A 24,506-nucleotide genomic window follows, 5' to 3' on the forward strand; every position below is an offset into this window, starting at 1 on the left:
TGTTTGGAAAGTGAGGGCTTAGGCATGCACTGTATCTCAGCCTAAGAGAGAACACACTCTGGATGGCAGGGAAAGATGGGAACAAGAAGTGAACAACAGCATGTGATTTTTACACTGGTCTGATACAGAGACATCATAATACACCAGACATGGAGCTCTGCTCAGATCCTTTTGTGGATGGGAAAGGAATACAGTCAGCTCAGGGGCTCAGTGTTCAGCTGTTGGACTAGAGAATCCACGTAGATGGCATTGCCCCTTCCTTCAGAGGCGAGGATGGAGTATAGGTGAGAGAAGCAAAGTAGAGAACTTTGCTGAACTACTTTTATGAATACTATATATAGGGAGCACAGAACTTTGTAATATGCTGTGACTGTGGTAGCACTGGGCTCTGATAACTTTCAGGTATACTTTGCAGGGTTGTTGCACATTGGATCTTTGCAGTAGTGCTTATAGGTATTTACAGACTTCTTAGAGGGTGTACGTTTGACAGATCTTACAAGATGGAGAGTGTAAGAGCAAGGAGACCTGCTTAGCTACTGATCTGAAATGAGAAGTCCATGAATTTTAATTAGAGCTTGGAAAGATTTATACTGACTGTTAGTTAAATGAATATTAACTTAGGAAAAAAATCCTGAACTTCAGTATTTTTGAGTTAGAGTAATAACTGCTACTTAATACAGGAAAAAAAGATTTAATCTTCTGGAACTCTTACACTTGGGTATTTGAGTATTCTCTACTTGGTGAACGTTCTGCTGTACTCTTGGAAGTATGGTGTTTTTTCAGTTGCAGTAGAAAAAGTTGTTCCCACCCATGGCAGGTCGCACTGGATCTGCCAGGTCAGCTGGGTGAGGGTCGGCAGCCCCAGCGGGTCGATGTTCCTTCAAACCCATCGGGAGAACCCGGAGGCCACGGACGACTGAGGGGCTTTGAGAGCGTTCGGCAGGAGAGAAGGCCAGAAGGTCAGACAGGGAGAAAAAAGTTCATTGCCCACAAGAGCTTGTGTTTTGAAGAGAATGCGATTAAGACATTCTTTAGACTGTTTCTTTTTATTTTCAAAATGAGATTTATTACTAAGATTTGGAGAAGTTCACGATACATACCTTGTGGTGATGGTATTGTCACTCTAACTGAACGAGGAATTTTGAGAAGTACCTCATGTGTACCATGTCCTCTGTCAAAATAGTTGACACAATTAACTACATGAGTACCAACAGTAAATTTTGTTTTGATACTTCATTACTTTCTTGAATCTTAATAAGGAAATTAAACTTTCTTGCCTGTTTCACATCACAGTGTATTTACATTTGGTGGCAGCTGGAGATAAAAGGAAAGAGACCTGTCCTCCCTGTATTTGCAGAAGAGATTGTTGATTTGGAGGATTGACATCTGGGGTTTTTTTGTCATCCTGTTGTGAACTGTTCTATTTGCTTACTAGTTACCTGTCCATATATTTTCAGAAGTTACTATGTGTTCTTTGAATTTTGTTTTAAGATGTTTGCTACATAGCAAAAGCTGAAAACTAGCATTTCATGATTTCTCTTAAATTTATATGTGTGCCTTTCAAAATTTGAATTGTATTTAATTCTAATTTGTGTAATAAAGAATAATATCTATAATATATCTATTACTTGATTCTGATCCTCAAATTTCAAACCCCTAGGATTACGGGTTTCCTCGGGACTCCAGGATTTGTGTTTACGAGAGAGGGGTGGACGTCGGAGGGATTACCATGACCTGGGGGTCAATACTCGACAAACCATGGTGCATGTGCAAGAATCAAAAACTGGTATGTTTAGACTATAGGCACATAAGCAAGTTGAAATGAAAAATAGTTTTCTTCTGCTTTTAGTTTCCACTAGAGAGCTGAGTTAAAAAAAAACAAAACAACAAAAACCTTTACTATGTACTAGAAAAAGATAAAAGTTGCTCTTGTAACCCATTCACTAACCAACTTGATAAAGGTCGCTAAATAAATGTGGAATTTGAAATCTCTTCTTGAGAAACTTTTTAGTTTAAAGAAAAGGTGACATGCTTCTTTTCTGGAGTTGAAATCATGCTTATGACAAGTATAGCAGACTGTCATGATGGTCCTGTATGCCTGCTAGAATGCAATCCCTTCATCCTTTTAATGCTCCACACTGCCGGTTCTATGCTGATGATGGTTTTATATTGCAAGTATGAGACATCACACCATACAGCAATGACTGTAGTCCACTTTTGCTTAATTGAGTGATGACTGGAGCATGGCACAGGCCCAGGAATGACAGGGCTTAGTTCTGCTCAAGTCACTTTGGGCCAGGAGCAGTGTAGTTGTTCTCATTCGGAGTTATTCTGTCTAGAGCTATGCTGCTGGTCGATGGATCTCTGTCCTTTGTAGGCAGCTGTAGTGCTGGCCTGCTGTTTTCCCTTTACATCTGTGTGCAGGTTGCTGATCTAAATGCTTACCTCATGTGATGTGGGAGTGTTCCTGCCAGCTGAAGGAGTTACAGAAAGCTCTGATGAGCAGATGAATGTCTCATAACACCGTGCCATAGCTCACCGAGCTTGGACAGATGCACAGCCGACCTCTAATCTTTGTCTGAACGCCACAGTTTTTAAAAACCTCTGAGAGCTGTTGTATGAATATAAACCAGTAAAATGTTGTGACTGCTAAGATGTTTGCCTCTGGTTTTAGGTATGTCAGGTAGAATGATAAAATTAACTTCCAATCACTATCGTATGACGTCTCGACCCCAGTGGGCTCTGTACCAGTACCACGTTGGCTACAGCCCGGAGATGGAATCGCGCCGCCTTCGCTCCGCTCTGCTCTTCCAGCACGAAGAGCACATTGGCAGGACCCACGCCTTCGATGGCTCAATATTGTTCTTGCCACAAAAACTACGCAATAAGGTATGATATGAGCATGCTGGTTTAGTTTTTTAGTCTGACTCGCGTTTTATGATGCTTCTTGTTCCTTACTAGCCGGGGTGAAGTTAGGGAATTGATGTCCCACAAGTAATGTTTAGTTGGATTGAGTGTATTAGTATGAGCTAATTTGCTCGTGTAGAGAAATTTGGTAATAAATTTCTGGTTCTAATGCTTAGGTTCTGCAGGTTAGAATAACCCTCTGCACAGAAGTGGGTAGTACAGACAGTATTTCTCCTGTAGTTGTCTTTCTACTTAATTCTTCTCATAACTTCTGTAAATTAACATTCAACATAATCAAAAGGGTGGTTATGGCAGGATTTTGGTAGTGGGGGGGTCTGGGGTGGCTCCCTTGGGAAGGGTCAGGCTGTCCTGTGTTGTACACAGTCATTTTCTGCCAGCTTCAGAATGGACCCATCACAGACCAAAGCTGAACCCACCAGCAAAGCTGGTGGCACCTCTGTGTATTTAAAAAGAAGGGAAAAACATCAAAGCAGAAGAAAAATCTAAGGAGAAAGGAGCAGCAAAGGGAAAACACTATTACTGCTGCTGACCCCTGCCCCTTGTGCCACTCACTGCCTCACTGGAGGGACTGAGTGTAGCCAGTGGTGTTCAGAGGGAACACGGGAGTCCAGAGTGAAGCTGAGTTTGGGAAAGGGAGAGGAGGAAGATGTTTTCACTGTGTGTTCTAATCTTTTGTCTTTTTGCCTCCCAGTACCTGAATCAGTAATTAAATGTATGTTAGTTGGCAATATATTAAGTTTATTTCCTCAAGTTGAGTCTTTTTCCTGTCATGGTAATTGGTAAGTGATCTCCTTATCTTCATCTTGAATTCAGCTGCTCTGGGGATAGTCTCCATTCTACTGTTAGTCACCTTCACCCAAATCAGGTTGTAATTTACAGTCCTAGTAGAAAATCACATTCCTTTTTCAATTAGTCTTGAATTATTGCACAGAATCTCAGTGTACAAGTCCAGTTTGATATTACTGGAGCAAAGTCCAGATACAGCCCTGTTTGCCTCTAGTTTTATTAACCTCATTTCCCTTTCTCAGGTTACTGAACTGTTTAGTAGGACTCGAAATGGGGAGGATGTGAAGATAACAATCACTTTGACTAATGAGTTGCCACCTACTTCACCTACATGTCTGCATTTTTACAACATCATTTTTAGAAGGTTTGCTGTACCAATTACGTTCTTATAAGAAGTCTTTCTGAAAATACATGAGTAAAGGTTTTCCATTTCAAAGAATAGATTTTAGTAAATAAGTATTGCAAATGTTAGTTTTTAAGCCTTTCTGGCTATTGTTACTTTGTGGCCAACCACATCTGGCAATATTTTAACGTGCATTATGTGTGTATTTCTGGCTCATGTTAGTGTGAAATGAGGTTATACCTTTTTCCTGAGCAAGCAGATTCACACTGGAATGCTGACTGTTGTAGGCAGATATTCCTATCCCTACTCTCTTTTTGTGTCTGTGGGTTTGCCTCTTAAAGCAAATAATAGAGCAGGACCTTGAACTGGCAAATGACTTTTTTTGGCTGTAGTATTTCCACTTTACTGTGGTACCTGGACTGTCTGGTTCATCTGAGATGTAGCTTGTTTGGACTGTTACCTTCAACTGGTTGGAGAAGGGTTGGGTTGTATTTGAATTTACCTCACCTGACTGTCATTAATAAGTGTCCATGACCTTTTCATTAAACTCAATTTAAAAAGTTCGTGTTTTATCTAGTCAGATGAATAAAAAAATGAGGTTATGTAGAGGAATGGGATCATGCATGGTGTGATAAACTGAATAATAGTAATGCTAAATGACATCCATATTTCAACTTTCCTAGGCTTTTGAAGATGCTCAATTTGCAGCAGATTGGCCGTAATTATTACAACCCTGGGGATCCAGTCAGCATCCCTAATCACAGGTGTGGCAAAAATACTTAGGTTCAGGAGGGGTGCTGGGAGAGGGGTTGATATTTGGGGATTTATCTTGTAATAAAACCATGCCCATAAAAACAGGTATTCCTGGGAAGCATAAAATCTCATTTTCCTGACTTAGTTGCGTGTATGTGTAAGATCCCATTTGGTGGAAGAAACTGGACAGTGTTCTACTACATAAACTGCTGATCTTTTTCTCTTAAAAGTGTCTTAAATATCTACACACTTTGTCTGTGAGATATTTAATAGCATGAATTAAATTTCTTAACTTTTGAGGCATCCTTGCTTTCACTTCAGTTATAGCTGCTCAATTAATCTTATTTTGAGCTGATTAAAGATAGCTACATGTAAAATATTTTTCATTTTGTTAACTTTTAAGAGCTTGTTTATATTTGAATAATGGTTTCTTGGTGTCTTCACCGCTTTCTGATGTCCATGAAAGTGGACAGAAATAAGGGGTGAGAATAAAGATGCTCTAAGATGTTGAGATTGTGTATGTTCTCCTTTGACAGGTTGATGGTGTGGCCAGGCTTCTCAAGTTCCATCCTCCAGTATGAGGAGAGCATTATGTTGTGTGCAGATGTGAGCCATAAGGTTCTTCGTGGTGAGACAGTGTTGGATGTTATGCACAGCCTTCATTCCCAGGTTGGAGAGGAAAGGTTTAGAGATGCCTGTGCTAAAGAGCTGATTGGTTTAATTGTTCTCACAAGGTAAGTCTCTGTGGGCTCTTGTTGTCTTAAATCTCTCTATGCTCCACATCCTGAAGTACACAGTGAAGCATCAGAAAGCATGCAAATGCTGTCATTGTCAAGCAGGCAAATTAATCAAGGTGACAGCATTTAAAAAAGCAGAAAGTACATACTGGGTTAGTTATGTTTTCTTGGGTTTATTACAGCTCAGTTTTTGGTAGAATTGAGAACCTCTTACAGTTGAAAACTTGAAGTTACTGCTTCTGATAAGAGAAAAACTTTCAACTTACATGAGTATTGTGATTAACTTTTTTGTCTCACAGTTGTATTTCTTTCCTATTTGAGATTTAAACAAAACCTAATTAAATGTTTATGTAGGTACAATAACAGAACATACAGAATTGATGACATCAACTGGGATAGCAATCCAATGGCTACCTTTAGAAAATCAGATGGTGCTGAGATCACTTTCCTGGAGTACTACAAAAAGGTATGGAAGCTTAGCTGTGTGTGTTGTGCTGTGACTTGGAGCATTGTTACAGGTTTGCTTATGATGCATGGATTTGTAATTAATAATATTTCTAATAGAATGTTATGTTTAATGGATGCTATGTAACTTGAGATCAGTAAATAACCTACCCAGTATGGTTTGGTGGGAGTCCTCCATCCCAGGGAGGAGTCAGTCAGGCAAAAATGTCAGAAGGGTTGTGTGGATGAGCAAGGAGCTCTTGGGAAAACTCAAAAAGGAAGCATATGGAAGGTGGCAGCAGGGACAGGTAATATGGGAGGAACACAGATGCATTGTCACAGCATGCAGAAATGAGGTTAGGAAAGCTAAAGCTTTGTTATGAGTAAACTAACATGGAATATATATTTCTAACACAGCAATATAATATAGACATTGGTGATCCAAAGCAGCCTGTCTTGATCAGTCAGCTGAAGAAGAGTAGAAATGTGGAAGGAACTGTGGTTCTAATTCCAGAGCTGTGCTCTCTAACAGGTACTGTAGTATTTTTTCATATTAAAGCATTTGTCAAACCATAATGCCTACTGAAATGGGTGTTTTGACAGCAGCCTTTTGTTCAGTAGAAATGTCTTGTTACTTATAAATGTGAGTTTTTAGAAACAAGTTTTGTAGCTAAAAGATTTTAAACAAGGCTGAAAAGTTGGAGGGGTTTTGATGTTGCATAGTCTGCAGGTACAGTGTTCAACATTGGCACACTGATAACTTGTAGAGACTTTTGGTGGTAGAATTTCTGTTGAAAAAGAGAAGTTTATTAGAAATGGATAATTTTGTAAGATCTGTAAATATGTATATTGCTCTGAGATACTCACTTTGCACTAGCAGTACCTGTCCATCTCAGCACTGTTTTGTTTTGATTTGGAAATGTAAAGAAAAGACCTTGTGTGGTCTTCATTTTGCATTCCTTGTGTGGTTTCCTCTCAAGCACAAAAATCCAGAATTTTTTTGCTGTGCAGATGGGAATGTATGCACAGAGAGCAACTAAAAACCTTGACTAATACTGCCACCACTTTCTGTGCCTGCAGTACATGCACCATCAATCTGTATGGCTTGGAATTTGAATTTCCATAGTCCTTAGTCTTAACTTTGACTCAGCAAAAGCTTTTGCTGTTGCCAGGATTAACGGAGAAGATGCGAACTGACTTCAACATGATGAAGGACTTGGCGACTCACACCCGGCTGCCACCTGAGCAAAGGCAGTGGGAAGTTGGGAGACTTCTGAACTACATCCAAAAGTATGCCACCTCAACATCTTCTGTACTTCTGTGGCATGAAAGATTTGTATCAACTTCTTTCTTGCAGCAAAACTTTAGAAATCTTACTGTTTTTTAAAAGAAGTCAGCAAGAACAAATTTCTTATGTTTTTTGTTTAAATCTTGTTTTTAAACAGAGATGACAATGTTCAGAAGGAACTTGGAAACTGGGGTTTAAGCTTTGATTATAAATCAGTGACCTTTACGGGAAGAGTTGTTCAAGGAGAAAAGATCTTTCAATCAGGAAACATGGTAAGTAATAAATCAACTTCCAAAATCTTCTGGGTCTCTCACTGATGAAACAAGTCCTTAAGGAAGGAAGTAGTACTTTTTGATTTATAAATGGGGGATAATGAGTGAAAACATTACACACAAATCTTTGTCCAAGCAGAAGACTTGCAAACTTCTTAAACTGTTTACAAGTTCTATTTAGAAACTCTTGAAAGCACTACATTAGAGTAGTGTCTTCCTTGCAAAACGATCCCTCTGTCCAAAAAAAGTCTTTTCAGGTACACAAAGTAGGAGACTAGAGATGTTTCTAACTAGTTTCCATTTATTAAAAATGTATCAAGGCTTTCAGATGAAAAGCCACTAATTAGTTCAGTAGATAGAACACTTAAAGGTAGGGTGACCAATATGAATAATCTAAATTTGAATTAAACCATAGATTGTCATAAAACCTTAGATATTTGCTCTGTACTGGAGATTTTTGTTTTGAATGGCTGCTGGATGGAAAAGGGCACTTTGCACAGCTGTACAGATCCAGATACTGTATTTGTAAAGCCCTTTTAATTCTTGCTATTTAAAAGATGTGTTGTTTCCTTTATAATAATACTTTTCTTTTTCTTGAGCAGTTACCCTATTAAAAAGAAAAATGGGAGAAAAAGAAGTCTGCATCAAAAGCTATGTCTTTATACCAGAGTCTGTGCAGCAAATAGTAACAGCTTAATCTGGGCTAAAAAAACAGAAGTATGTTTGCATAATTAGGAATGAATTATTTCAAGAGTGTGATTTCTTTAAAGGGCTGGATGAAGCTTATGTTAAATTACTGACAATGGCAGTAAAGGGACAGGTAAAAAGGAGGCTCTGTTTTAGGCAGAAGTGTTACAGTCTGTTCTTGAAGTGTATCAGGAAGTAGTTGTGGTATAGCTTGTCTGGTAGGGTGTTGATTTTCTTTCTTTACCATCTTTTCACAGGTTGATTACAACCCTCAGTTTGCTGACTGGACAAAGGAGACCAGGGGAGTTCCCTTAATCCGTGCTGTGCCCATGGACAACTGGCTGTTAATCCACACACGGCGCAACCACGACGTTGCCAACACCTTAATTCAGAGCCTCTACAAGGTCACACCCTCTATGGGGATCAAGATGAGCAGGCCCACCACGTGAGTGTCTTTAGAAAGCTGCTGGGAAAACTACTTTATACTTCTTAAGATGTGTCTGTTCCCATGCTTAGGCTTTTAAATGAGGAGATGGTGCAGTATGTCACACTACTGACTTCTGGGAGAACTTTCATAAAACAAAGTTGCTTTCAGGATACAAACTATGCAGTTTTCTCTTGTGACTGACTTCCCTACTCATTTATTACTACATTTATATCTGAGAGCTTTTCACATGGCAAAACCAAAAAAATTAGACAGTCATTGAGCAAAACCTTCTCGAGTAGAGCCATATTTAACAAAAGAAGGAATATGTATTCTTGTTACAAATATCCTCCTTTGAGTACCTGTGCTTGCCTTTAACTTTGAATTTCATTGTGTTTGGAAGCCTAAGGTTGGGGTGATTCCTCTTCATCTCCAAAATGTGTGAATATTATATGGTTATTAATAGCTGTAAATGTGACAATACAGTACTGATGTACAGTGGGCTTTTATGCTTGTGCATAAGTAGTTTCAATAGCTGTTGGGTTTTTTTCTGAAGTTTTAGTAGGTGTTAATTGGTTTTTGTTTTTTTTTCTGTAAGCATTTTTTCTCTTTCTTTTCAGGATTGAAGTAGATGACAGAACAGAAGCTTACTTAAGGGTTTTACAGCAAAGGGTTACCCCTGACACAAACATAGTATGTAACTGAATCCATAATTTCAAATCATGTTAATCTCTGTAATTGGTATTTTAAGACTAGTGGGATTTGTCTTCAGAAATACTGCTCTTGACTCCTGAGAATCCACTAGATGGCTAATCATACTCCTGTTCAAATCCAAGGCTAACTATGAGTACCCTTCTGGATAAGAGCCTTTATACTTAGCTCTGATGCACAGACACTGAAACTTTACAGTTACTTCTTTCACTGTGAACACTTGAGTTATTTCTCTTGAGGGTAAAACTTTTCCTAAAGAACTCCGAAATGCTCTGTAAATCTTAGAATGCAACTTCTTACAAAGCATTTTTTTTTCTTTAAAGGTGGTTTGTATCTTGTCCAGTGCCCGAAAAGATAAATATGATGCCATCAAGAAATATTTATGCACAGATTGCCCCATCCCAAGTCAGTGTGTGCTTGCTCGCACTTTAAGCAAACATCAGACAATTATGACTGTTGCAACAAAAATCGCCCTGCAAATGAACTGCAAAATGGGTGGAGAACTCTGGAGTGTTGAGATCCCAGTGAGTGATTATTTTTATTTTTTAAATTAGTAACTCTTTTTCTGAGCTTCACTTAAAAAGCAAGCCTTTTCCCCCGAGAAGTAAAATTGAGTGTTCTTTGAGTAGCTTCTATGCCTGTGAGAAGAGGCATGAATTTAAATCTAACCTAGGGAGATGCTTAATCCAAGAATTCAGTACCCATGGATTACTTAAGTGTCCTGAAACCATAGAGCTTGTGTCATGATCTTGTTACCTTACAGCACGTCTTCATGTACTAATACATGTTCTGTATTGATTTCTTTTAAGCTGAAGCAGGTGATGATTGTGGGAATTGATTGTTACCATGACACTGTAACTGGAAGGCAGTCAGTGGCAGGATTTGTCTCTAGCCTGAATCAAACAATGACAAGGTAAGGTTTGCCAAAGGCAGAAAAATGAGAAAAATAAAAGAAGGACCTTTTCCTTGACTGAAAAGTGCCTTGAATGTGGAGGGCCACCAGGAGAACATCCAAATTGGTTTACTGTACATTGTTAATGAGAAATATATTGTGAATTAGTTTTTCCACTGCATTCTCTTAAAGGAGTAGCCTTGTCCTTCTTCCATAGTGCATGGAATAGAGGGCATCAGCATGTGACAGGCTCTTTCTCCTTTTCAGTTGACTTGTGTGAATGTTATTTTTGATTGAGAGGGATTTCAAGTGGTGCTAAGGCACTTTTACCATGGGGGAAATATTCTCATATAACTCCTCCTTGGCTGCACTGACCCACAACACCCATAAAGACTAACTGGTTATAGGCATTTTAAAAATAACTTCATTGAATGAAGCCTAGGAAATGCTTTGAAGGTCTTTTATTTTGTTCTTCACAGGTGGTTCTCCCGCTGCGTTGTTCAAAGTCGTGGGCAAGAACTTGTGGATGGAATCAAAGCCTGCTTGCAAAGTAAGGGAAGGAGTTCTGCTCTTGTGGAGTCAGATCCTCAAAACACACCTCCCCTGCTGCCTTGAGGGGAGGTGCGACCAGCTTGCACTTGCATAGAAACAGATTAAAAATACAGTTGTAAATATTGCTGAAAACTAATAATAATAGCATTTCGTGTCCAGTCTTTCATTGATTCCAGTATTTCTTTGCAATAATTACAAATTACTTCTCAGTGAACTTCAAAGAATGTTTTGGCAGAGTTGGATGTAAAGGAGGACAGCTCCCTGCTGTGAGGGAGGCCAGTGGAGCAGAGAGTCTCCTTAGGTTCTATCTTTTTGCGTCAGTACACAGAGTTCTTTTTTGCAGGCAATATTTGTGTAACATGATGCTCACCTGTTTCAGGTGACTGAAAGATTGAGGACCTTAGTTTTCAAACTTACTGCTGTTCTTCTAGGAATAAAAATCCATTTTTTGCTTTGGAATAAATTTTCGTTACAGCTAGCAGCTTTTACTCTTGAGATTTTTTTGTTTGTTTTTTTTTTTAAGCTGCTCTAAGAAACTGGTTCAAGTGGAATAAGTGTTTGCCCTCTCGTATCTTTGTGTACCGTGATGGTGTTGGAGATGGCCAGCTAAATACTCTGGTTAATTATGAAGTGCCTCAATTCCTGGATTGCTTGAAGAGCATCGGTTCTTTCTACAGGTAAATCTGTTTCCACCACCCCTCTTGTTTATACTGCAAGAGAAATTAGCCCTGGGATACAAAACGAGGTTATGGATGAAGATTGTGTTGTCTTTCTATCCGTACTTATTTTTACTTGAGCTCAAATAACTGCCCTTCTGATGATTGTTTACATGATTTCAGACACCTGACATACATGTACTAAGAATTTTCCTATTACATTACACCACATGACTGCAATACACATGTATGCACATACACTCCTTAGGCATTCTTGATGGATATGGTAATTAATGCTTTTTTCCAAAGCATTTCCAAAGGTTGATCATAGCCTGATGACTCTTACGTGGTAAGTCCATTTTTTTTTTCTTTCCACTTCTGAAAGGACTATGTTGTCCAGTGATTTATATTCTGCACAGTTTTCAACATTCTGCTTTTAACCTTAACAGCAGTGACTTAACCTGCTCTGAAAAATGAACATGTTTCCTTACACTGCAGGAAAGTAGAGTCTGAAAGAAGTCGCAGCTCGGAGGAATTGAGGTGCTTATTTCTTCTCTTTAGTTTCTGTTAACAGCATTTTTGATAAAGAGCAAGCCATTAAGGCAGTGTTTTCTGTATGAAATGGTGGGGTAGAGAATAGAAATCTGATCTCTATTTAGATTATCTCTTTTTGGTCTGTTTTTCTGCCTCCCTATGAAGTTAAATATTTAAATGGAATTGGTGAGAAATAGTATCAGAGTTGCATCTAAACTAAAAATCCAAATTTATGAAAACTGTCATTTAATCTAAATCAGTGAATTAATGAGGACTTCTTTGTGGAATTAATGCCCTGGGGTCTAGAGAATCTGTTCCTGATGTACTCATAGTGCAGTTTTTCACGATAGCTGTTGGGTTTTTTCCTTTATTTTAGTCCAAGACTTACTGTGATCGTTGTGAAGAAACGAGTGGGTGCCAGGTTCTTTGCAGAGGTTGGTGGAGGACTTAAAAACCCACCCCCTGGCACTGTTGTTGATACAGTGATTACCAGACCAGAGTGGTAAGTTACTGTAGAAGTAACACTTAGTCCTTTTGCTGGCAGCTTTATAGTAAAGGAAATATATTAATATACATTAAATGGGCTGTGGGATCAAGTAGAAAATGACTTTGCACAATTCTGTCCTTTTGGAAAGAGATCATAGTGAATTGGTAGATGAAAGAAATGGATAAGCTTATATTTTACAAATGTATTATGCAGTATTTCGTGGGTTTCAATATGCACTGTTTGTATACATCAGAGTATTGCATACATTTCAAGTGCATGTGTTTCACTTTTTAGTGTTTCTTGTTTTGATTGTTAAAGGTTTAGTTCCAAATGAGTGTGTATTGACAGGATTGCCCAACTGTCCTTACAGAAATGCAGTCCTTTCTGTAACAGATTTTGCTTTTCCTGTTACAGGTATGATTTCTTTGTTGTGAGCCATACAGTGAAAAATGGTTGTGTCACACCCACTCATTACAATGTCATTTATGATGGCAGCCAGCTGAAACCAGATCACTTGCAGAGGTTGACCTACAAACTCTGCCACATGTACTATAACTGGTCGGTAAGTGTTTCCTCTGGGAAATGATAATATTTTTCTTCAAAGATTGTGCATCTCCGTGCAGTTACAACCCACAAGAAGGTGGAAACAAGTATCCTTGAAACACCCATGCAGATCTAAAAAGCCTGCAGGGTGTGCCTTGGGACCTAGAGTGGTTGGTTGAGAACTAGATGCTTTATAAATCACCTGATCTCTCTGAAGACTAATCTTTATTCTCACTAGAAAATACTTGCTATTTTGATTATTATTTCCAAATTCTGTGTCAAAAGCAAACTTGAAGTTACTGTTTCTGACCTGCAGAAATACTTCCTGCTTTATGTGGAGGTAGAATTATGTTCCTCCACTTCCCTTGAGGCTTCTGATGCACACCAAGATCAGCACACAGTCAGCTTGTGCCTGAGGTGTGCTTCAGATTTGTCAACTTAACAATCCCAACTATTAAGCCTGACTTAACCCATGTCCCACCTTCTGCAAGACCCAGTATTGAATGTAAAAGGATTTTTTTTGGAGTGAGGAGAGGAATGGAGTTGGGAAATTTGGGTTTTCTTGCATCTGTTCTTCTGTTACGTGTTCAGTGTATATAATGTTATTTTTCAGAAACCAGCATAAACAACAGGGAATATAAACTTTTCCATGTATGCACATACTTTGGAACTCCAGGGGTGTCTGTTACAGTGAACACATGCTTATTGAAATTACTTGAAAATAATTGCCTCTCTTTTTTCCCCTTTCTGCAGGGTGTTATCAGAGTACCTGCTCCTTGCCAGTATGCTCATAAACTGGCTTTCCTTGTCGGTCAGAGCATTCACAGAGAACCAAATCTGATGCTTTCAGACAGACTTTACTATCTTTGAAGTTGAGTTATCAGCCTTCTTCTCCAAGGAACACAGAATTGTCTAAGGTTTTGGTTTTCAGTTTTGTTTTTTCTTAAAAGACATAAACATGGGATAATACGTGCAGTTATGGAACTTAGTTTTGTTTTGTTTTGTTTTTTTTTGGAAGTCTTACCCAAAATTACTTCTGTGTAATTAAGAGAGAGTGTTATGCAGAACAAAATCCAAACTTTTTCAGCTAGTATGTTACACTTTAATTTTCAAAATGCTTCAAAACTGTTGATTCCTTGTTTTTCTTGCCTGTTAAAATGAGGGCCAAATTTTGTTTCCTAAACTGTTTTATACCTTACAAAGAGGCTGTAAGATGTTCTTGGTTTAAGGCTGCCACTGGGGGAAGGATTTGCAAACCAACTAGAAACTGTCTGGAGTCTCCCTGGGAGCAGAGGGGAGTGAAGTGGGGCTTTTTCACACTGGCTCAGCTGAGGAAGAAGTGCTGTGGATGCCAGAGTTACACGACTGACTGGCAAAGGCAAAATGATCTCTGTCCCTTACCACAGCTGTTGGAGCACCTTTATTATCCAAGACTACACTGTTCTCTCCACAAAAAGGGATGGCTTGGATGCTGTTGGAACAGCTGTGAGACTTAGAATGGACTATCCCATCGAAGTCCTTTCTCTTAGTCTTGTAACTTCATGTTCACTGTGCAGTTGTCTACAGCAGTTTCCTCCCACTGTCATCACTGAAAGGAATTAAACTTCTGGACTGATACTATTTAACCACATGCTTGTTAAATGTGAATATTAACTTCCATCTGAGTGTCAGTGCACTGACCAGGTTCAGGGAGTTTTTTGTTTTTGTAGTTCCAAGCACTGGGCAGTGGCCTTGATTTGTTTTGCATGTCTGAGGTTTTCCCTGGTAACTGTTGAGCAGCAGCAGCAGCTCAGTTTGTAAAGCAAGAAGTTGTGTGGATGGAAGTGGATTTCAGAGTTTATACCAGAGTCAAAATAGCACACATGGAAAAATATGGATTAGTGCTGATTTTCCTAACCAAGTTGTTGTGAAGCTTGTTCCTGTTCTTTGTGAGATTTAAATAAACTTGTTGTTGTAATTCCTTGCTTGTTTGATTCTGTTTTATGTATTTGCTTATGTACTTCAGCAGTGGGCTTTGGGCATAGATGGGACAATTGCCACATAGCTTTGCAAGCACTTTTTGTCTCTGGAAAGCTCTTGCAGTCTTGCATGTAGATGAGCCTTTCTTTATTCTACAGTAAACTAACTGTTGACAATTCTGAAAAATGAGAATTCTATGACTTGTATTCAGTTGAGGTTTTTTCCTTTCCTAGGCTGAGAGAACTCTGCCAACTCCTTCCACATGAAATTTGTAGTGAAGAGATGCAGAGGGTTTTTTGGGCAAATAGTTTTGTGTTTCTGATGTCATACAGTGGTAGCCTACTCTATCCACTACTTAGTATTTTGTATTTCTTGCTGGTTACATACCACTTACTTACTCCTGTCACAGATATTCCTTCTGATCCATTTTTTTTTTTTTTTTCATTTGAGGTCACTTGAGAAGGACCTTGTGCAGCTGCAGAAAGGTAGGAGATGGTCACTGGGGGCTGCTCTTTTTCTTTGGTGCAGTGTTTGAAGGGGTGACTTGCACCATGGCCATGTGTTTGTCCTTGGCTCCCTGGGCACCTGGGATCTGACCAGGGGTGCCAGGGCCAGGAGGGAGGGAGAGAAGGCTGGCACAGCAACCAAGCAGCTGCTACAGCAGATTTATGAAACGTACTGCACTCTACAAAATATCAAATTATTTATTTATATAAAATATAATACACAACAATTGTACACATGCACACACCCACACAGTACTTTACCACAACTTTAGGCCAGTTATTTTCTTTAATTAAATGTTATAATCTAGCACACGGTATCTTACAGTAATTTACATTATTATCTGAAGACACAATGGGGAAGCTTTGATCATTCATTTATAAACCTTCCATAAATTACAAAAAGAAAGGCAGTCTGAAAAGTATGTATAAACAGTAAAAACAATTTACAAATGGACAAGAATTACAAAATAGTAACAGCCAATGACTGCCATCAGTGTGTAAGATTGTTTGTCTTGATATGCCAATATCACAATTAAGATTTGATTAGAGCCTCTTGCAGCCTCATTACTGGCTGTGGCCTGTGACTGCAACACAGTTTGTCCTTTTTACTTTAAACATGTACTTTATCCTGAATCTGACATCAGCAATATGAAAATGCCTTTTAACTTAGAACTGTACCTCCACAGAAAAAAAATTAATGGGGGAGTAAAGGGGTTTTGGTGTGGAGTTGTTTTGTTGTTTTGTTTGTTTGTTAGTTTGTTTTTTAATTTTCCCAGTAGTTTAGAACAGTAAACCAGGAACCCCAAAACTGGAGGTTGAATGGTTGAAATTCTGGCTGAGGTTCTGAATAACTTACACTGTATCTGATTTCAGTGGAGTGAAAATAAGTTGACAGAATAAGCCAATACAAGGTTTTGGTTTTTGGAGGTGGGGGGAAATAAAGAAGCAAAAACTAAAAAAAAAAAACTAAAAAAAAGAAAAAAGCGTTTAGCACAGCACTTTCAAACTCCCAGGAGTTACATCAGACAGTGAATGGAGTCAGTAACATAGTACTTGATCTTAAATTACCATGTTTTAGGGAAGATGAAGACAGTTGAATACACAGTACATACAAAGTATACGCTGTATATTTATTAGACAGTACAAATCATTGTGCATTAATAAGGCAAAACATCAAGGCTGATTAAACTAGGAGTTTCAAGACCATTTTTGTTAATGATTAGTTGCAGTGGGGTGAGTTTTCTTCCCACCACTTGTGGGTAGAGGAGGCTAAAAAGGCTGAGATTTTTTCCAGTGGAGTTGCAGGTGTTGAGTTGACTTCAAATAAAACCACGTTCTTCTGCTCTTAAGCCCACGAAATTTTTTATTTTTTTTAAAAAAAAGTTTTTGCAACAACACATCCACTTCCTTTTTTTTTTTTTCTTGCTGTTTTGATTAAGCAATTCACATGATTCTATTGATGTCAGAGTTAAAAATGCAGAGAGGTTTGGTAAAGTTGTACTGCATAGTCATGAAAGCCCTAGTTTTGACTTTAGAAAAAAAAAAAAAAATTAAAGAAAAAAAAATTAAAATACACAGACTGGAAGCTTTTACAAGTTGTCCAGGAGCAGCACATGAATCATTTCACTGCACCAAGCTTTTTCAGCAGTTTCTTGCCTTTGGAAAGCAGCCCCTTTTTCTTTTTCGAGGACATATCCCTGCCTCTCCCGGGACTACCAGAACCCATAGGTGACGTAGGTGACCCGGAATGGAGATGGACTGTGGGGGATGGTGCTCTCCGGGATGTACCTGTATTCTCAGGAGGAACCTATTAGGTACATTGTTATAATTTATTGAATGTTTGAAAGCTTCAAAGCTGTCAGCATCAAGAAAGTTTGGTAACATCACTTTTTGTCCCATTACCCCACTTTTTAAGCAAAAGGGCTGGTTCCTTTCTTCTCTCTGGCTTAAAATACTGCTCGGGCTTATGGCAAATGCATAAATTTAGAGGGGGGGGGAAAATTGTAGAACAATAAGAAACCCACCAATAGAGCCCTGGTTTGGTTATACTTTTATAAAGGAAAAGTTGGATACACTTGTTTTGCCAGAATTCTGGCCACAAAAGCCACAAAACTGGCTTGGGTTTTGCATTTCAGTACTCTGATAGTACTAAAATGGAGAGGGATACTTTTAGCTATAGATTTAAGAAAAATAAATGTGTTAATTACTACAGATTAGCAATCTATAGAAGCCAAACTCTTTTCAGAAGAAATTACTTAAAATGCTACGTGTTCACTTACTTTTTAATGTCCTTTAAATGCCTTTTCTTTAAAATTGGCTAGCAAACTTTATGTACAGATTAGAGAAGATGGCACACTGGCTTAAAAAAAAAAAAAAAAAGAAAAAAAAAGGAAAAAGAAAAAGCTAAAATGAACCTTAATTGCAATCAAAGAAAGCTTAAAGACCCTGACTGCTTGATGTATATGCTGCAGCCATGAGGTTGTTAGATGACAGCATTCCTAAATATTTTGAACAGCTAATTTTTTTTTTTTTCAATCATCAAAAGCACTTGGATGAAAATGCTAAAATTGCTTATACTCAGCCTATCCTAACTACGGTGCCCAGCTGGCGAGATGGGTTACTATCAATTAAGATGATATTTTCATAGTAGTATCCATGCTGGAGGGAGTCCTGTTAGCTTGGAGTTAAAACATCAGCAATTTACTGGCTTGTTGTGCAACAGTGAGTTAAGCAAAGGGGCTTCAAGCCGACTTTGATTTTAAATCAAGGTCTAATTCTAATGAAAAAAAAAAAAAAAGAAAAACCAAAACAACTTGGTAAAGCACCCCAACGTACACCTGAAGATACCATATATTGAGTCTAATGCATTCATTCAGTGAGCTGCATGTTTCAGGTCGAGACTTTTATTGCATTGGTAAACCAAACAGTTGCTAACATTTCAAATGTCCACTTTCTAGGACAAAAATCCCAGTCAATTGTAGCGTGGGAAGGGATTGTTTTCAGGAGCGTTGAACGGTTGGTCTTAGGCAGGCTGGGGTATAATCGATTATGGAAAACACATCTTAAGGCAGACAATTTAAGTAGCTCAGTTTGAGTGTAATGAGTTTCAAAACCAACTATACCCTTGTAAACTACCGTGTGCATCAGCTTAGGCTGCACCTGGATGTTCTGTAAGGGTTGGAGCTGTTGTGCTTTTCTCTTGTCACAGGAGCTTGGAATTTTTCCCTCCCAGGTTGGCTAACAATGCAATATGCAGCTTTGTTTGTAGGGTAGTTAGACATCAAACTCTCCTTTCTATGTAAACATAAACATTGAGCTCGTGAAGAAATATGTTCCAAACGCTGACCTTCATAAAGTGAGGTCTAATTGACTTCCAAGGATTCCTTTTTAAAGGATTTGTCTCCTAAAAAAACCTCAATTGACTCGACTAGATTCAGCAGAAGCATACAAGCCTGCTCTTCTGTGGCCAAGGCTTTTGGAGACATATTTCTTTCCTTTTCCCCCACAATTAAGTTTCAAGACTTGCATTAGATAGCCAGGTAGCTTTAATTGAAATCTCTATTGGTATCTTCAGTTGCTCACTTACGTGAAGGCTACATTGCCTTATTAAGGTGTGAAATGAACACTCTTCTTCTGTTTCCAAGCAGATGAGCAAAGAAATAAAAATATATATAAAATATATAATATATAAAAGTATTGCAGTGATGAAACAAAACCAAAAATGAGATACTCTAAACATGGTTAATCTTTCATAAAAGAGAAGTCTCTGAGCAATTAACTAATGCCAGTTGGAACAGGAAGTCATAAGGATTAAAAGACGAGCACTGTCAGTCAATCAGCTGCAGTTACAGTTTGTATTTAGAGGAACACTGGTACCAATCTTTTGTCCATGAGAGCTTTTTGTAGCAAGAGCAGTTTGGAAGCTTTAGGAAGTAACTATCACCAGAGAAGAACTGCTTAAATTCGAATTAGAATGGAAGGTACTGTAATGACTGCAATCAAACAGTCAATTTAGTTTCTCCATTTACAAATGTAACGAGCCAGCGAAGGCTAAAGTCGCTTTTCCTTACGTTTTATTCTTTATATTTGAGAGAGTTAATTTTAAATGGGCAGATGAATTTAAGGTGTTAAAAGTGACGTCTAAATTACGTATGAGACAGGATGGAATGGGAAATAAAAGAATTTAAGTTTGTCTTATTCGGTTGCTTACCCTTTTTGCTTTCGAACGCGTCGGTGTGTCGTGAACGTAGCGCGAGGGTGCATCGGATAGAAAGACTTCAACATCATCAGGCACTTCTTCAAGAAAGTTGGAAGGAACCAGCCCCTTTTGTCCGTTAAGTTCACCCTGCAACACCATGAAATGTTTTAATTAAAGCAAATGTAGGTTCCCAAGAAGGGAAGGAAATACTTTTGCCTGACGCAAAGCTGGTGAGGAAGAGGAAATGCCCATCTAAGGTCAGTGGGACGTGACCTGAACCCCCCTCCCCTGGGCTGTCATTTAGTGCTTGGTGCTGGTGAAGGTGCTCTAGCAGGCTGGAGCAGTCTGAAGTGAGCAAGCAGGAGCCAACTTACATAGTAAAATCCATCTTCATCAATCTCACCAAAGACAGTGATAATGTCCCCAGTGCAGAATGTCAGCTCGGCCTGCAGGAAAGGGACAGGGGGTTAGGCAAAGATTATCTTTTCTTTTATCAACAGTAAATCCACTAATATTCCCCCCTCCTTCCTGTTGACACATTTGGTGAAACCAAATTGAGAGCAAAGCCTTTTTTCTATTTTTTTTCTTTTTTTTTTTTTAAATGTATTGGATTTTTTCCCTTAGCTTGCTAAGCCTGGCATCTCTCCCACTGGGCTCTGAACACCCCCAGGACTCCCTGTGGCCAACAAGCCAAGACACTTGGGCCTTGAACAACCTGAGCAAACTGTGAAGCTTTGAACTACATGACTTCAAAGGTCCCTTCCATCAATCCTTGTGGGAGGAGGGAACAAGACACCGGGGTGGGACGTGGCTCAGGTCCCTGCTCTGTGCTGAGCTGAGCACCAGGACTAAGGGGCACAGGAACAGCTGAGGGAGCTGCTTTTCACAGAATCACAGGATCAGGGTTGGAAGGGAGCTCTGGAGACCATCCAGTCCAACCCCCTGAAGCACAACAGTCCTGCAGTGGAGCTGAACTGGGTTCTCTTCAATAAAGGCTTTGTAATGGGCAGCTCCACTCTCTGATCAGTAAACAAAGAGTGCACTGGGCTCTTTTTAATTGCCTGTGGCTTAAATGCAATGTTACAAGGGGGTGGGGAGGTTAATTAATTTCCTGTGGTCATGGGAGACAGAACAAACAAAATGTTTGCAATATACTGGCACAATTTCTTTGATTTGTTGGCCAAATTACTTTGAAACACCCTAATTTAGAAACAGATTTGGTTCAGCAGGAAACAGAAAACAACCCTGGCTGTGTTTTAAAGCACCAAGACCCACATATTTCAAAATTCACCTTCTGCCTAAAAAAATTCCAAACAATTCACCAATTAAAAAAAAAATCCAAACAACATTTTAAAGGATAACTGAGGAAGCTCCCAGATATGCAGTGGTTTTTAGAGCTTTCAGTGTACCCTGACATTCTTACCACAGTGCAGACAGAAATGGAACCTGCACCAAACCTGGACTAAGGGGCTTGCCATGTAACACCAAAGACATGTAAAAAGTGACTCTTGTTGCTGGTCACAGTTATGGAGAAATGGGAGACTGCAAGTGGGTACATGGAAGATAAACCTATAATGAAGATGTAATTGATGCTCAGCTGGTTTTAAATGAAGATGTGGCTAGTGCTCAGTTTAAGATATCCTTAAATTATTATAACAAAAAAAGAGATAGTCAAGACATACATTCATGAAAGCTCAGATGCATCAATTAAGAGAAAAATGCAATATACTATGAATGCTGTTCCCATGGGCTGTATCCTTCTGGCTCAGGTTGTGAGGGAGGGTGGATTTTTGGAGGTTACAGAGATTTGAAAGCACTCAGGACTATCAGCTTGTTAGAGTGAGTTAGGGTACTTCTCAAAAATAATCATGGTCTTGGGTGCAAAGGAAATCGGAAAATAAAAATTCCCTACAATTTATAACTGCTTTTTTCCTAATAGACTTCTGTTATATTTGCAGGTACACACACATATGGCATAACATCCATATCCGTAGCCAGCTTTAGAATGTACTGAGCTGTATTAAATAAAACCTACAGAGGATATTCCTTGATTTTTTTTGGACAAGAACCATAAATCTACTTGTACAGAAGCCATAAGCTTTGTCATACACATCTGCTCCAAACCATTTGACTTGTATTTGTAATCCTGAACTATTCCTTTGCACACCCACCCCAAATGGGGAGCAGTGCCCACCAGTCCTGACCACGCTGGGTACCCACAGCCCCCGGTTCCGGCCGTACCTCTACATCCACATTAGGAGAACTTTCTCTTGGATCATAATCATACAGTGCCACCATCCTTCTTGTCGTCACTGGCTGTTGTCTGCCACTCCTTCTGCTTCTCTCTGCTCCAGTCACAGGGGGAGGAACGTGAGGAAAAGCTATCAAAGTTATTTTGAAAATAAAACCACGATGCACCTTTCCCTCCCGGCCTTTTCCCAGCAGTGTGGCAGCAATGTGGGTGTTTCTCCAGCACAGTGATAAAAAGTCACAGATTACCAAACCTATTAGCACAGATAAAGGATGTGAAACCACGTGGGCTTCATAAATAATATTTATTTATGAATAAATATTATTCATTGTTGTTCATTAAATATTATTAGTGGCCATTCAACGTTGAACCAAGTGATTTGTAGCACAGAAGTGTTTGGCCAAATTCTGCTCTTTAAAGGGTTTGTCACTGCAATATCCATAAAAATCTCTTGATATGTAATGCTATCCCAAATGGGACCACACATAACCCTTTGCCACCATCCCTTTAAATTATTGCTAAAATAGGAATGTGCAGAAGAGTAAAAATAATAAATAAGTGATTCTTTTTATACTTTGCAGGAGTGAGTGTATCATGGAGCACCTCAGCACAGCACACTCCAAAGCTCAGGGATTGTGTTCTGAGTCCAGAAATCTTTCAGGTGACAAAACCCATTTTTTTTTTTTTTTTAAGAGTAAGAAAAGAAAGTAACGGGTCGAGTGGTGAAGTTACAAATCCCTATCTGCAGCAAAAGATATCAGCAAGATTAAGTATCAGTTGTATAAAGTCATCCAGATACCAACACAGAATATATTCCATGGGGTAGCAAATGGCTGGAAAACTTAGATGCATCTGCATACAGTGAAAACAAGAGGTACAGCAGATCCAGCCAAGTTAAGAGCACCTAAAAGTCAGGAAAAGTGAAATGCTTATATTTTCCCTTACCAATTTTCTCAATTGGTGTGTTCAAAGGAAGAAAACCTTGTTTAAGAAGCTGATCCATCATCTCTTCATCGTCTGCTTGGATCTCAGAGACCATGTTACATGGGATAAGGCCAATTCTTGCACAGGTTTCTCCACGATAAAATCCATCAGCATCTTTGTCCCCATAAACCTGTTATTCAGAGAGTGACAACATTGGTCAGCAAAGGTTTTAACATTTAGGAATTTTAATGCAGGCTAAGTGGTTACTAAAGCAGAGATGATGACTGCAGTTTGCATGTGGAATTATATTAGTTTTTGACTGCTCTGACTTAGGTTATAAAATTGGAATTGTGAATTCTGACATTTATTTGAATTGTTACTCCAGACACATAATTTGCAGAATTTGGACTTTTTTTTTTGTCAGCAGTGAAATGCACAAAAAATGCCTTAAAAGTCATCAGACTCTCCCTGTGCTGAGCCAGAAGTTTACTTGGTGGTTTACACTGATATTTATGGAATTATTCTGGGATTATATTCAAAATGAAACATTTGCAAAAATTGTGCCAAAATGTTGTTGTTTTGATTCAAACAACTTTTATATGATCAAAAATGCCTATCTGATATAAGGTATAAAAATAGCATGGGTGTCCTCAGTGAGAACATATAAATCCAAAATTTCTCTGCAGTGCTAAAAATGCAGTCAAGTCATAAAGGCTACTAATGATACAAAGGCCTAGATCTAGGACTGTGCTAAACAAAAATTATGCTCCTAAAGTCAAACTGATGACTGAGTTCCACTCAAATTTGAGCTCATTAAAACTGACTGATTGCCACAACTTTCTAGCACAGGAATATTTTTCAGCTTTAATCCCTACCTGTCCCTGAGTCACCTGGCCCCACTCCTGCACACAGGACAGAAGATGAGACTGTAACATGTGTACAGGTTTCCTACAGCTCGTGGAACTGACCCTCCACCACCCCACTGCTCAGGGAATGTACCAGAAACATTTTGGAAGTGGAAACTAATCCATCCTCACAACAGTTTGATAAGAAATTCAAAGCAGCAGTTCACAGAGCAGTCACCATGGTCACCAAATATAAAATAAACGTCACTGACAGTAAATATCTGATGTGGGGTCTCACTAGACTTTCCAGTGCCAAACAGGTAAATATTTGTGAAGAAATAATTACAATATCTCAGTGAAATGCACAGCCCTGCAAAGGAAAATAAGCTCTTAACAAGATCAATTTTTTTGGCACAAACCTTATATCATGGGGAGAGGTAAACAAAATACAGAACAGAGTATTCAATGCTACAAAAATTGTGATTTAGAGTACAAACATTTTTGTTAAGACTCAACACAGTGGAAGGCAGTCAGGATTTTAATAGCTTAAGATAGAATTTAATCTCTGAAATGGGTAATATTCAAATGAGCCTATTTTTTTCAGGTTCTCTTTCAGATCACACTTAAACCTCAATCACCCTTGGACTACCAGCAGCTGCTCCTTCTGCTCTCTCATTTCTGCCTGTTTTGCTGCAGATCAAATGGATGCAAGGCTGCAGGAGGAAACACTTACTTCTGCTGATTCCACAGAAATATCTGCTGGCTTTTTCAAACCAGATCAGCAAG

At 38.9% G+C, this 24,506-nt stretch overlaps 2 protein-coding genes across 3 annotated transcripts in view; one reads left to right on the forward strand and one right to left on the reverse strand.

The window, feature by feature from the left end:
* Positions 1-273: 273 nt before the first annotated feature.
* On the forward strand, positions 274-14,048 carry PIWIL1 (piwi like RNA-mediated gene silencing 1). Its single transcript, XM_018076192.3, has 21 exons — positions 274-284; positions 784-959; positions 1,661-1,786; positions 2,675-2,889; positions 3,957-4,078; positions 4,741-4,821; positions 5,347-5,544; positions 5,902-6,013; positions 6,409-6,523; positions 7,164-7,281; positions 7,437-7,551; positions 8,496-8,683; positions 9,283-9,355; positions 9,697-9,897; positions 10,183-10,286; positions 10,745-10,815; positions 11,341-11,494; positions 11,972-12,013; positions 12,384-12,509; positions 12,909-13,056; positions 13,791-14,048. Exons 1-21 carry the CDS (start codon positions 274-276, stop codon positions 13,905-13,907), a joined length of 2,613 nt encoding a protein of 870 aa, XP_017931681.1. The 3' UTR covers positions 13,908-14,048.
* A 1,634-nt stretch (positions 14,049-15,682) lies between these two features.
* RIMBP2 (RIMS binding protein 2) overlaps positions 15,683-24,506 on the reverse strand; it is a 129,484-nt gene continuing 120,660 nt past the window's right edge. For both annotated transcript variants that reach the window (XM_025895487.2, XM_025895486.2), the window contains 5 exons: positions 22,897-23,065; positions 21,942-22,048; positions 20,075-20,146; positions 19,713-19,847; positions 15,683-17,309 (listed from right to left, as the gene is read on the reverse strand). In XM_025895487.2, the coding sequence (XP_025751272.2) occupies positions 17,121-17,309; positions 19,713-19,847; positions 20,075-20,146; positions 21,942-22,048; positions 22,897-23,065 (672 nt within the window). In that variant the 3' untranslated portion in view covers positions 15,683-17,120. The remainder of the gene's footprint in view (positions 17,310-19,712; positions 19,848-20,074; positions 20,147-21,941; positions 22,049-22,896; positions 23,066-24,506) is intronic.

The sequence above is a fragment of the Manacus vitellinus genome, unplaced genomic scaffold (assembly GCF_001715985.3).
Source record: "Manacus vitellinus isolate BGI_N305 unplaced genomic scaffold, ASM171598v3 scaffold_31_pilon, whole genome shotgun sequence".
NCBI lineage: Eukaryota > Metazoa > Chordata > Aves > Passeriformes > Pipridae > Manacus > Manacus vitellinus.

Excerpts from the sequence above, each read along its gene's own strand:
- PIWIL1 (XM_018076192.3), top strand. Across the intron at positions 5,545-5,901 it reads GGTTTAATTGTTCTCACAAG|GTACAATAACAGAACATACA; the intron begins GTAAGTCTCTGT and ends ATGTTTATGTAG. Across the intron at positions 7,282-7,436 it reads CTTCTGAACTACATCCAAAA|AGATGACAATGTTCAGAAGG; the intron begins GTATGCCACCTC and ends GTTTTTAAACAG.